At 46.9% G+C, this 14,180-nt stretch overlaps 1 protein-coding gene across 3 annotated transcripts in view; it reads right to left on the minus strand.

The window, feature by feature from the left end:
- Positions 1-9,640, minus strand: part of Farsa (phenylalanyl-tRNA synthetase subunit alpha) — a 14,795-nt gene extending 5,155 nt beyond the window's left edge. For 2 of the 3 annotated variants that reach the window (XR_008215787.1, XM_052728516.1), the window contains exons 1-7: positions 9,446-9,640; positions 3,549-3,686; positions 3,365-3,463; positions 3,152-3,270; positions 667-759; positions 459-587; positions 270-385 (exon numbers count right to left, since the gene is read on the minus strand). Coding sequence is in view for 2 of the 3 variants with exons in the window: in XM_052728516.1 (XP_052584476.1) it covers positions 270-385; positions 459-587; positions 667-759; positions 3,152-3,270; positions 3,365-3,463; positions 3,549-3,686; positions 9,446-9,592 (841 nt within the window). In the remaining variant the exon portion in view is untranslated. The remainder of the gene's footprint in view (positions 1-269; positions 386-458; positions 588-666; positions 760-3,151; positions 3,271-3,364; positions 3,464-3,548; positions 3,687-9,445) is intronic. The other variant, XM_052728517.1, reaches the window with a different exon arrangement.
- Positions 9,641-14,180: the final 4,540 nt, after the last annotated feature.

The following is a 14,180-nucleotide window of genomic DNA, read 5'->3' on the forward strand; positions in this document are numbered from 1 at the left end:
AAAAAAAAAAAAAATTTGAAATTAAACAACTCTAGGTGGCTAGCACAGGCACAACACAGACAAAGGTCCCACAGCAGGCCGCAGCCTGGCATGCTCAAAAAGCATAGACTAGGCACAATGGAGAGAAATCACTGGGGGATGGGACAGGCCTTGCTGACTACAATGAGGCCAGACCTCATTTTATGAAATCAGATACCCCTTCCCTAAAGCTTCCCCAGACCTGGGACCTTTGCTACCTACCACCTTGGCCAGGCTCCCAGGCTCCCCACCTTTCAGGAAGAATGTGTCATGTTGGTCACGTGCTGGGTGCTGCTGAGGTTGGAAAAGTGCATCAAAATTCCAGAAGGAGCTCTCAATGAAGTTGTCTGTGGGCATCTCAGTGAACCTGCAGGAGACATGGACTGGCTGCCCTGCCTGTACTGGTAGCTGCCACACCCCATCCCAGGCCCTCTGCTCACCCCATCTCCAGGAAGATCTGCCGGAACTGGGAGCGGACCTTGAGCAATGGGTGCAGGTGGCCACTGTCTGGGAGCATACCTCGGGCAGAGAAGTTATAGGGCTTGAAGGGCCGGTCCCTCCAGGAGCCGCTGTGGGAATTCAGGGTACAAAGACCTGAGGAGGGCTGCCCCACCCTCCCCCACAGCCTCTACCCTCTCCTTACCCTACCTGGAGATCATCTCTGGGCTCAGTTCTGCCTCCTGCTTGGACACACTTGTGCTGAAGGCCTTGCCCTTGCTCACCCAGTACGTTTTCAGGATCCTGTGAATAGAGGAAGAGAAGGGACTTTGCTGTCAGCTCGAGAGGCCTCCCTTGATCGGCCACTGGGTGCTAATCCCAGAACTAGCCATCAAGTCCCCCTGGTTTTAGGTGGTTTGTTGTTTTAAGGGACTTCATGTATCCCAGACTGACCTGGAATTCGCTACACAGTCAGGAATGACCTTAGGCTCCTGCTTCCACCTCCTATCTGCTGGAATTACAGGCCTATGTTGCACCGGGGTTATGTGGTGCTAAGGGTCAAACTTAGGACTCAGTGCATACTAATACTATCAACCAATCCACACCCCCAGAACCTGCTCTACTTCCCCACCTCTGTGTTTTCTAGAGGGTCACGTGACAGGATAAAGCCTGAGAGGAAAGGCTTTAGACATTGTATTCCAGGGTGTGTCCTTATTTGCTTTGCTTTTTCCCCTTAAACACAGTGTCATTATGGAGCTCTGGCTGGCTTGGAACTCCTCTGTAGACCAGGCTGGCCTTAAACTCACAGAGATCCACTTGTCTCTGCTCCCTGTGCTGGGATTAAAGGCATGTATCACCATGTCCAGCTGCTTTCTTTGTGGTGGTAGACATCAATCCCCGTGCCTTGGGCATGTCAGGCAAGTATCCTACAACTGAGCTACATGCCCAGTTTTGTTTTTATTTATGTGTATTGTATATGTCTGTATGTTTGTGTGAATGTATATTGTGTGTGGGTGGAGGCCAGAAGGTATCATATCCCTAGAGCCAGAGTTCTGAACATGGGTCCTGGAGCTAGCGTGACAGGCAGTTGTGAGCTGCCCAACATGGGAACTAGAAACCTAACACAGGTCCTCTAGAAGGACAGAGTGCTCTTACCCACCGAGCCATCTCTCCAGTCCCTCCAGCTTTTTAAAAGGTTTTAAAAATCATTATTACATTCACTTATCTCTGTGTGTGCTGTGTGTGTGTGCAGGTATGCACATGCTGCAGCTCATGTGTGGAGGTCAGAAAACAACTTCGAGAAGTCTCTGTCCTTCTACCATGTGGGTCCTAGGGACGGAACTCAGTTACCAGGTGTGGTAGTGTGAATGTAACTGGCCCTCATAATCTCATAGGCAGTGGCACTATTAGGAGGTGTGGCTTCGTTGGAATGGGCTTGGCCTTGTTGGAGAAAGTGTGTCACTGTGGGGGTGGGCTTTGAAGTTTCCTATGCTCAGGACACCACCCAGTGTCTCAGCTGACATCCTGTTGCCTACAAGATGTACAACTCTCAGCTACTACTCCAGCACCACATCTGCCTGCACACCACATGCTCTCCATATGATGATAATGGACTGAACCTCTGAAACTGTAATGAGCCACCCCAATTAATGTTTTCTTCGTAAGAGTTACTGAGGTCATGATGTCTCTTCACAGTCACAGACATCTAAGACCCCAGGCTTGGTGACAGCATCTTTGGCCACTGAGCTATTCTGCTGACCCTCTTTTGTCTCTTTTTTTTTTGATTGGGTGTTTTATGTTGCCCAGGCTGGCCTTAAATGCCTCATCTTCCTTCATTCCTTCTGCTTTGTCTATTGTCCTGAAACCATCATTGGAAATGTTCTTATGGGGCCACTACCCATCTACCTGTTCATGCATTTATTCACTGTTTAACACCAGGAATCTAATTTGTACCAGGGTCCATTCAAGTAGTGATGCATACAGAGGGGCATGATGATATTAGGAAAGCACTGCGAGTTTATCTTAGGTCAGGATCTGTTACTTCACAACCCTCTGAGAAGGTATTTTATGCATAAGGAAGCTGAGCTGAGGAAAGCCAAAAGAGTTGGCCAAGTTGTAAACTTCAGCTAAAGAAGTGTGGAGCCTGGACTTCCATCAGGTAGTCCTACAATCCCAGGCTTTAAAAGTTCTACGAGGCAGGGTTCACTGTATACGCCAGGCTGGCCTGGAACTCTCCTGTCTCAGCTGCACAAGTATGCAACACCAAATCTAACTCAGTGTGGCCTGTCGTGAGTGACACATGAGCAGGAATTGAATGGGCTGGCTGCCTGGAAGGGGATACACGAAGCCATTTCTCAGCAGCAGGTGCAGCAAGAGCACAAAGCCCTGAGGGCTGCCTGAGCCCAGCACACGTACTCAAGACCCTGCAGAGGGCTAGATCCATGCCTCTAATCCCAGCACTGGGGACGCAGAGACCAGCCGATCTCGGCAAATCCCAGGTTAGCCTGAACTATAGTGAACATCAGGCTAGCCAGGACTACATAGAATGACCCTGTCTCAAAACCAAGGAACCAAAGAACAGTGACAAAACCCTGTATAAATGGGGGTCTGGTGAAATAGCAGCAACAGGGTACCGGTAGGCAGCCCCCTTCCTTTGTCCTCACAGGCAAGGGGCGTGGCTATGGCAGTCACTCACACTTCAGTCAACAGCTTCCTCTTCCGGAGCTCATTCCTTTCCTTCTCAGTCAGCTTCTCAGCCTGGCGTGCCTGGACCAGCTGCAACCGCCTCTGTACTTCGTCCTCTATACTGTCCACCTGGCAGAGGACAGAGGGAATGAGGGCTGGTGTCTGTCCCACTTGCTCTTCTATCTGCCTCCAGCCAGCCTGGCCATTTGCCTACGGGACTCACCACTTGGAACACCCGGGGCCCGTCGGCCGCGCTCTTGTCCACTCGGATCCACTTGTTGGACATGGCCTTGCTGAAGCCCACCTTGCCAATGGGCAGCCGCTAGGGAAGTGGGACTGTGGTGAGTGCTCTATACCAGGGCCACCTGCATCCCATCCCCTCCCTGGACCTGAGCCCTGGACCCTACCATGAGCTCACTCTGCACCAGGCCCTCGAGAGGGATGCTTCTAAACACACGGGCCTCATGGCTGCCCTCCCGGGCAATCTCCTCACCCTCAGCAGTCAGCTCCCAGCACTTGGTGGAACGAAGCTCAGCCTCAATGACCTGCAAGGAAACGAGCAGCACGTACATATGTGGGGTTCTAAGCCATCACCACCTGACAGCATCGCCGAAGAGTCAGGGACAGCCTGAGGGCTGGGGAGATGCCTCAGCAGTCAAGAGCATGCTGACTGCTCTTATGCCACACAGGGTGGCTTATAGCCACCTCTAACTCTAGTGCCAGGGGATCCGACTCCTCCAGCTTCCTGGAGCATTGGCATTTATCTGTACATATGCATATGTACACACAACACACACACATATAAATAAAATAAATCAAGGCCATTCGTGATGGAGTACACCTTTAATTGAAGTACTAGGGAGACAGAGGTAGGTGGATCCCTATGAGTTCAAAACCAGCCTGGTCCACATATCATGTTCTAGGCCAGTCAGAGACAAAATGAGACTCTACTTAAAAAATAAATAAATTACGCTGGGTGGTAGCACACGCCTTTAATCCCAGCTTGGGGGGGGGGGGGGGCGCAGAGGCAGGTGATCTCTGAGTTTGAGGCCAGCCTGGTCTACAGAGTGAGTTCCAGGACAGCCAGGGTTACACAGAGAAACCCTGTCTTGAAAAAACAAAATAATAGTAATAATAATAAATCATTTTAAATTCAAAGGGCAGCTTCAAAGCTATGTTACATGTCAACTCAACTTTACTATTTTCCATAGGGTGGGGGAAGAGAGAGGAGAGATTAGAGGACAGAGGGACAGAAGGAGAGAGGGAAAGAGGGGGGGAAGAGAGAGAGAGAGAGAGTGCGTATGCTAGCTCTGTTTCCATTCAGGATCTTGCTTTGCCATACATCCCAGGAAGGATTCAAGCCCCTGAACCCTTGCAGTCTACCTGCCTCATTTCCCCAGGGTTAGGACTATAGGCACATACTAATGTCCCTAGCTGAAACAATTCCTTTTCTTTTTCAGATTTATTCACTTTCTACATAGCTCTTGGCTATCCCGGAACTCAGAGATCTGCCTGCCTCTGCCTCCCAAGTGCTGGGATTAAAGAGTGTGCTGCCGCCGCCACCACTACCCAGCCATTCATTTTCCTTTTCATAATTTATTTAATTTTATTTTATGTGCATTGGTGTGAAGGTGTCAGATCTTCTGGAACAGGAGCTACAGACAGCTGTGAGCTACCCTGTGGGTACTGGGAATTGAACCCAGGTCCTCTGGAAGAGCCCCCAGTGCTCCTAACCCCTGAGCCATCTCTTTAGCCTCCAGCCATTCATTTTTTTAATTTATGTGTATGTGTGTATTCCTGCATGAGTTTTATGTACTGCTGTGGGATAACCCCTCTGTATGCTGTGAATATGTTTTATTGCCATTCGTTAATAAAGAAGCTGGCCGGGTGGTAGTGGTGCACACCTTTAATCTCAGCACTTGGGAGGCAGAGATAGGCGGATCTCTGTGAGTTCGGGGTCAGCCTGGTCTACACAGTGAGGTCCAGGACAGACTCCAAAGCTACACAATGAAACACTGTCTCAAATAAATGAATAAAATAAAATAAAGACACTACTTTGGCCTATAGCAAGGCACAATAGAGCCAGGCAGGAGAATCCAAGCAGAGATACAGGGAAAAGAAGGGTGGAGTTGGGGACAAACACCAGCCAGCCACCAGAGGAGCAAGATGTATTAGAACACAGGTAAAGCCACAAGACACATGGCAAACCATAGATTAATAGAAATGGGTTAATTTAAGTTGTAAGAGCTAGTTAATGATAAGCCTGAGTAACAGGCCAAATAGTTTGTAATTAATATTAAGCCTCTGAGTGATTATTTTAAAAGCAGCTGTGGGACCAGGCGGGACAGAAAGCCTCCGTTTTACAACGTACACCACTTGTAAACAGGTGCCTACAGAGGCCAGAGGGCTTCAGATCCCTTGGAGCTGGAATTAAAGGTGGTTTTTAGTTACTTGTGGGTGCTAGGACCCAAACCTAGATAGATGCTATGGAAGAGCAGCCAGTGCTCTTAACCTCTGAATCATCTTTCCAGCCCTGCAGACCTGTAGACAAATTCCTTTTATTTATTTATTTTTTTCTTTTTTGTTTTGGAAACCAAGTTTGTCTGTATAGCCCTGGCTGTCCTGGAACTCACTATGTAGACCAGGCGATGCCTCAAACTCAAGAGATCCACGTTCCTCTGCCTCCTAGTGCTAGGATTGAAGGAACGGCCCCCACCCTCCCACCATTACCCCAGCGCAGACAAATTCTTAAGTGCGAGGAATCAAACATCTGGGCATGCTAGACTAGCACTCTGCCACTGAGACACATCTCAAGCCTTTGTTTTTCTTTTGTGTGTGTGTGTGTGTGTGTGTGTGTGTGTGTGTGTGTGTGTGTGTATACAGTGTATAAACACATGTGTCCGCACAGGTACACAAGTGCTTGGCGGCCAGAGGAAGCCATTCAGGTGTCCTGCTCTGTCACTCTCCGCCTTACTCTCTTGAGAGGGTCCCTCAAAGAAACTGGGGCTCACCATTTTTCATCTACGCTGGTACAAGCACATCAACAATCCTCCTGTCTCCCTGTGACTCAACAGCTGGGGTAGCAGAGGCTCACACTCAGCTTTCACGTGAGTGCTGTGGACCTGAATTCAGGTCTAGTGCCAAGTGCTCTTCCTCAGAGCCATCCCCCCAATCCTTTGGTATGCTAAGAGCAATTCTCTTTATATTTTACAGAAGGGTTTGAAACATATGGCCTTTCTATAATATATCAAAGTACCCAACTTTAATTCCTGAACAGATACATTAACTTGTTTAGAATTTAAAAGCTTAATGGCAAGGATCAGGGGAGGAAAAGAATATCTAAGTTTATTTTACATAATCGGCTGAAAAGTAAAACCAAGAAGGTCAACAGAAGTTAGTGAGGTTTCATCTGCCCTGAAGGAGGTGGTGTTGGGTTTGGGGGTCACAGAGCCATCACTGTTCTCCAGCCAGACAGGATGCTACCCCTCTCAATGAGATATCCAGGTCTTTAAAGATACATAAAAACAGTTGCAAAATTGAAGCATGCCCTTTTTTCCAGTTTCTGGGTAGTCAGTTCTTTCAAGAATGTATCCACACAAGTGTAGAAGTGCAGCTTGCGAGGCCACGCTTTCCTAGGGAGAACTCATCCAGTCAATGGGGGGTGTCTGCTACTGTGGTGAATACTCACCTCTGCTGCCACTGTAGGAGCAGCAGATGCACCTTCTCCAGGTTACCGAGCTTCTCAGCCTCCTTAATTTCCTTCTGTAACTTGTACAATGCACTGCCATCTTCCTCCTTCAGCCCCTTAAGACACTCACCCTGACCTCCGACCCCAACATCAAGCATGAACAGATGTTTTTCTGTTTTTTCCCCTTTTCCCTTCCACTTCTTATGGTTTTCATTTATTTATTTACTTATTTTGAGGCAGGTTTCACTATGCCTCCTGGATAGCCCATTCTTGAACTCAGAGATCTACCTGCCTCTGCTTAAGAATACTGAGGTGAAAGCATGAGCCACCCCACCCCCTCAACATCCTAACTTTCTTTTAAAAGTTCTTCTCGTGTGTGTGTGTGTGTGTGTGTGTGTGTGTGTGTGTGTGTGTAGTCAGGGGATAGCTTTTAATTTTTGCCTTCCACCTTGTTGAGGGAGGGTCTCGCTCTCTTTTGCGGGGGGGGGGGGGGGGGGGGGGGGGGGGGGGGGGGGGGGGGTCGAGACTGGGTTTCTCTGTTTACCCCTGGCTGTCCTGGAACTCACTCTGTAGACCAGGCTGGCCTCGAACTCAGAGACTCACCTGCCTCTGCCTCCTGAGTGCTGCCTGGTGAAGGAGGGTCTCTATTCTTTGCTGCGCTGCTAGGCCAAGAGCTTCCTGGCAATTCTCCTGTGTCTGCCTTGCTTCTTAACAAGGAGATGGGATTACAGGTGTGCAAGGACTGAACACGGCTGTCAGGCTAATATGGCAAGAGCCTTTACCCACTGAGCCGTACTCCTGGCCCTGTACTGCGATCTTGACCTGGACTCAATACTGAGAACACTGGAACTATAGTATGTACAACTAGTGACATGAGGTGAGTGTCACTTACCTACACTAAACATCATTTGTCCTATGTCAAGACCTAAAAATGATGTCATTATCCTAAGATTACAGCAAGGATTACAAAACAAAACTGAGACCAGAGTACAAAACTTGTGCTCAACAAATAAACAGCCCAGAACCTGGCCTCATGGATCTTGCTTCCTGAGTGGTCCACAAACCTCTCATTTCATCACAGTCCATTTGCCAATGCTGGAAGGATGGGCTTCCTCTCTGTTCCTGCCTTGCCCTGACTCTCCAGTCACCTGCCTCCCACACTAGACACCATGCCCTCCAGCCTGGCGATATGCCAGCCTCAGTTCTCAGCACTCCACCCCAGCTCTCAGTTTTGGCTGGCAGTCCTTCACAAAGAACACAATCTGGCTGGCTACAGCTCCTAATACGGTCCTCCACAATTCTTGTGAGGTAAAGACATACAAAGCAGGCTGTGCACGGTGGTAAAACCTGTGATCTCAGCTGTCTGAGAACCTAAGGTAAGAAAATGGAAAGCTCAGGGCCAGAATGTTCTATATACACATTGAGTTCAAGGGCCAGCCTGGATGAGTGAGAGCCTGTTTCAAAATGAAAATAAAAAGTATCACAGCAATGAGAGGCAGAGGCAGGTATATCTTTGTGAGTTTAAGGCTAGCCTGATCTACATAGCAGGTGTCAGGATAGCCAGGGCCATGTAAGAGAGACCCTGTCTGAAAAACAGACAAAAATAAAAACCCACAAAAAAAAATTTTTAAAAAATTAGAGAAAGTAAAAAGTAGGCTGGAGAAGTGCTTCAGTGGTTAAGAGCAATAGCTCTGCAGAGGAACCAGGTTCAATTCCCAGCACCTACATGAAGGCTCACAACCATTTGTAACTTAAGTGCCATGGGAATTCAACACCCTCTTCTGGCATCCTCATCAAGATGGCACACATATAAACACAAATAATTGTTTTTTGGTTTTTTTTTTTTAAAGGGGGGGAGCGGGGTAGAGCTAAGTGTTAAAGGCATAGCCTTTAATCCCAGCCCTCTGGAAGCAAGTAGATCTCTGTAAGTAGGAGGCCAGCCTGGTCCACAGAGCAATTTCCATCACAGACTGCAGCTATATTTCAGTGGTTCGGCTCTTGCCTAGTGCACAAGGAGGCCCTCATATGGAGATGAATGAGAATGAGGGAACCTAAAGTCCATGCAAGTCTGCCCTGACGGTCGCTTCGGCCTGTAATCCCGATACCAATGCCCTGCCATTGATGTCTTGAGTGCCATCGTTTTCCTCTACCGGACCTGACCCAGTTATTAACTCCACCAGATCCCGGCTCTCTATCCCCTAGCACGAGGTCAACGTCACAGCTGGAACTGAAGTTATGGATGGTTGTGAACCACCGTGTGGATTCTGGGAATTGAACCGTGGTCCTCTGCAAGAGGACTTAAGGGCTGAGCTACTTTCCAATCCCCAACTCTGCTGATGTTAACTACCCCTTTAAAATGTCAAAGGGAACACAACTCTCACATCGTTCAGGTCATTTGCGCCTCCCCATTAGATTGCAACCCCTTTCGGGGCAGCTATCTCCTCTCTATGCATGCCATGCTTTCGCCTTAATAGACATTGGTCGCTTGAGGAACATAAATCGTTCAGACTTCCCACCTGCTCACCCCACAGTGCACTTACATGCAACTTCCTTAAGCAGCCATAATGGGCTACAGGGGTAAAAGCGACGCGGGCCAGCGGCACGCGCCGAGCTCACCTCACCCAGAGCCTGCAGGCTCTTCACCGCGCCCACCACCACCTGGTGCTCCACGCCCAGCTGAGCAGCCAGCTCCGCGCTGTCCAGGCCGCCATCAGCCGCCTCCAGCCGCCTCAGCAACAGCTCCAACACAGGATTGTCGGCCATGGCGGCTCCCGGTAGGGTAGGAGCGTGCAGGCCGCCGGACGGACTGGGGAACCGGAAGCGGAACCGCGATAGCGCGTGAGTCGCCATGTTTAATGTGGCACAGTGCAATTGGGAGGAGGGTGTCCGTCGCCATCTGAAGTGTGGCAGTTAAGCCTCAAATGAGCCTAAGAGATTCAGGATGCTTTATGTAGTTTCGCCCCAGCGGCCTTTAGTTAACTAGTGAGGTAAATTTGATGACTTGAAGGTCAAAAGTAATTTCCTTTGGTTTTTATGTTTGTTTTTTATCTTGAGACAGGCATTATCTAGTGGAGGCTAACCTTGAACTCATCTCCTTGCTACATCTCCCAAGTGCTAGGATTACAGAGAAACACTATAAGGCCTGAATGAAAGTAATTCTATGGATTCCCCCTCTCAACCCCTTTAATTCCCATGTAGCCACCACCAGCAGGCTCAGATCACTGCCAGCTTTCTAGGATTCTCTCTTGCCTGAAGCTCATGGCTATTCTGTTGATGTTTTGTGCAGTTTTTAGATTCATTCACTTTATCTTATGTGTTTCACCAGGACCTACGTCTGTCACCACATGTGTTCATGGTGCCCTCAGAGGTCAGAAGAGGTCATCAGATCCCCTAGAACTGAAGTTATGGATGGTTGTGAACCACCGTGTGGATTCTGGGAATTGAACCGTGGTCCTCTGCAAGAGGACTTAAGGGCTGAGCTATCTTTCCAGTCCCCAACTCTGCTGATGTTAACTATCCCTTTAAAACGTCAAAGGAAATCTGGGTAGAGACCATACCCATTTAGGGAAGAGAGATTCACCTAGGAACAGTTACAGAGTGTGCTGGCCTGCATGGAATACTTCAGGTTTTTTAAAGATCTTCCCAAAATTCATAATGTAGTTACTACATAAATCTACTTCACAGGAGAAAAAAATGAGGCTCTGAGGCAAAAATGACAACCAACAAAGAGTTGATAGACACAGCCAGAAAAAGTATAAGCCCTGTGCTGCCACCCTTCCCTGTGCTCTCAGGAGTTCAAGGAAGTAATATCTAATTGATGCTTTTTTAAAATTGTGGGTTTCATTCATATGGGGTCCTGTGACTCAATGTGGGGGTTACCAAAAAGCTGGCAATAGTAATAATAGGTTTCTGAATATTCAGTGACCAAAATTAATTCAAAATCAAAGGCAGTGACCCAAGGTGTCTCAGGCCACACTTGGCCATGTTGAGCTAAGCTACCATTGTAGCATTGGTTCTTTGCTTGCTTTTGATTTTTGGCAGGGTCTCAATTTGTGTGTGTGCGTGTGTGAATGCAGGCACTTGCATACCATACCACACATGTGGAGGACAGTGGACAACTTTTAGGACTCAATTAACTCCTTCCACCCTGAGGTATAATTTAGTTCCTCAGGCTTTTGAAACAATACTTCTGCCCACCATGCCATCTTACCAGCCCTAGCCTTGGTTCTGAACACAAAATATGGATACTGCTAAATAAACACTGCCTAAGCTGGGCGGTGGTGGTACTCGCCTTTAGTCCCAGAACTTGGAAAGCAGAGGCAGGCAGTTCTCTGTGAGTTTGAGGCCAGCCTGGTCTCAGAGTGAGTTCCAAGAAAGACAGGGCTATACTGAGAGACCTTGTCTTGAAAAACCAAAACCAAAATAAATAAATAAATTAATTAATTAATTAAAAAAAATACTTGCCAGGCTGTGGTGGCACATGCCTTTGATCCCAGCACTCTGGGATGCAGAGGCAGGTGGATCTCTGTGAGTTTGAGGCCGGCCTGGTCTACAGAGTAAGTTCCAGGACAGGCTCTGAAGCTACACAGAGAAACCCTGTCTCGAAAAACCAAAAAACCAAAAAAAAGCAAGCAAGCAAGCAAGAAAGAAATACAAAACTTTCTCAAGTTTGAGACTATACTGTATGTTGTGTTTTCATTATGTGTACAAAGTTTTCTGCTTTGGTAGAAACACCAATGTCTTGGCATGTTAAACAGAGGCCTTTAAAAGTTTTAAAATTTAGGCCGGGCGGTGGTGGCGCACGCCTTTAATCCCAGCACTCGGGAGGCAGAGGCAGGCGGATCTCTGTGAGTTCGAGGCCAGCCTGGTCTACAAAGCGAGTTCCAGGAAAGGCGCAAAGCTACACAGAGAAACCCTGTCTCGAAAAAACCAAAAAAAAAAAAAAAAAAAAAAAAGTTTTAAAATTTTTAATTTTTATTATTTCAAATTATTTTTAGGTATGTGTGTCTGCATGTGCTTGAGAGTGCAGGTGCCCAAGGAGGCCAGAGGCATGGGATTCCTGGAGCTCCAGTTACAGTTGGTTATGGGTCCCTTTTCTACACTGTGAATATGTATTACACTCATTGGGTAATAAAAAAGCTGATTGGCCTATAGCAAGGCAGGATAAAGTTAGGCGGGACAATCCAATTGAGGACTCAGATAAAGAAAGGCAGAGTCGGAGAGACGTGAGCCAGCCAACCAAGAAACAAGATGCTAGAGGACAAGTAAAGCCACGGCCACGTGGCAGTAAATACACAGATGAATAGAAACGGGTTAATTTAAATGTAAGAGCTAGTTAGTAATAAGCTTGAGCTATTGGCAGAGACAATTGACAACTCTGAACCTTTTTATATCATCCTCCAGTGCATAGTAAATTAGTGTACCTTTGGTTATAATTGTGTTAGAAGTCTTGATTTTAAAAATTGCTCTTTGGGGGATAGATACATGGGTGAGAGAGTAAGATCACTGCCTGCTCTTCCAGAGGGCCCAGGTTCAGTTCCCAGCACCCACATGGTGGCTCACAACCATCTGTAACTCTAGTTCCTGGGGATCTGGTGCCCTCAGAGGTCAGAAGAAAGTACTAAATCCTATATATCCAGGGATATATAATTAGACCCTGTGCTCAGAGATGGAGTACATACTGACTGCTTTACAAGAGCTCTGAGAAACCTCTTCATTCACAATTACTTAGCATATAGCATCCACAAAGCTGTCAAAACCTCTTCATTTACGATTACCTAACATATAGTATTCACAATGCTGTCAAAGCCTTAGACAATCACCATGCCCACTTTTGTGTACTTACATCCAACCACGATGAAGGCCCTTTGTGCTGAGCACAAAATGAAACTAAATTAAGGTTGATGACAACAAGAAAGTAGGTAAAAGGGTAAGCCTCTGTGTAGCAGGCTTTCTTGGACCACCAGCCCCAAAATCATGATGCAGAGACTTATTATTAATTATGAAAGCTTGGCCTTAGCTAAGGCTTGTTTCTAATTATCTCATAATTTAAATTAACCCATTTCTCTTAATCTACGTGCTGCCGTGTGGCTCGTGGCTTTTACCTCTCCTCCTGTATGTCCTGCTTCCTCTTGTGTCCTCTGGCGTCTCCCCTGTGCCTAGATTCAGCTCTTCTCTCTGCCTGGAGTCCTGCCTACCTCTTCCTGCCTAGCTAGTGGCCATTCAGTTCTTCATTAAAGCAATTAGAAGGCGCCTTTGCAAGAAGACACTTCTTCACAGTGAACCAAAAGTTTATTACACTACACCTCTGGAGCAGGCTTTCTTGAAACACCAGCCCCCAAATCATGAAATGGAGACATTATGAAAGCTCAGTCTTGTCTTATCCTTGCCCCACTAGCTCTTATAACTTAATTTAACCTGTTTTTCTTCATCTACGTTTTGCCTCAGGACTTTTTACCTTTCTTTCCTTCTGTATGTCCTACTTTCCTGCTTCCTCTGTGTCTGTCTGTCTGTCTGGCGGCTGCCTGGCTAGCTGGCCCCAGGCATCTTCCTCTTTTTCTCCCTTGTCCCTCAAATCTATATTCCTCTTCCTATTTACTCTCTCTGCCCACCAGCCCTGCCTATCCCTACTCTGCCTAGCTACTGGCTATTACTATGTAATATAATATTAGCTATTCAGCTTTTATTAGACCAATCAGGTGCCTTAGGCAGGCAAGGTAAAACAGCAACATATCTTTACCTAGTTAAACAAATACAGCATAAACAAAAGTAACACATCTTTACATAGTTAAACATTCTATTCCACAACATTCCCCCCTTTTTCTCTAAATAAAAAGGAAAGGTTTTAACTTTAACATAGTAAAACTATATACAATGAGAACAATTATCAAGTAAGAATTGAATTCACAATATCCAGTCCATTTGCATTTGACAAGTTCAGAGAAAATACTCCCTTATCTAGCCTATCTTGGTGAGTCCAAAGTTTTGTACCTAATTTACCTTCTATCATTACTAAGGAAAATTATAACTATAACTATATATTATAATATAATATAGTATAATATTACCTTAGTAAACAGGAGTTTTGTACCTAATTTACCTTCTATCATAACTAAGGAAAATTATAACTATAACTGTCTACTCTTCAACTCTATCAAAGACCTCAGAAGGGTATATATTACCTGAGTAAACAGGAGGTGCAGCACGCGCAAGCCACTTCCAAAACTGTAGAAACGACAGAGACATCTGGCTGCCTGGACAGTCACCCAAGATTTCTCTGCAACGTTGGGGCGTCCATCTTCAGCCTAGAGGCCTGGACTATCTGGTGGACTGTCCCACCTTGCCTTGACAA

The sequence above is a fragment of the Peromyscus californicus genome, unplaced genomic scaffold, assembly GCF_007827085.1.
Source record: "Peromyscus californicus insignis strain IS unplaced genomic scaffold, ASM782708v3 Scaffold_8__1_contigs__length_139910024, whole genome shotgun sequence".
Classification (NCBI taxonomy): domain Eukaryota; kingdom Metazoa; phylum Chordata; class Mammalia; order Rodentia; family Cricetidae; genus Peromyscus; species Peromyscus californicus.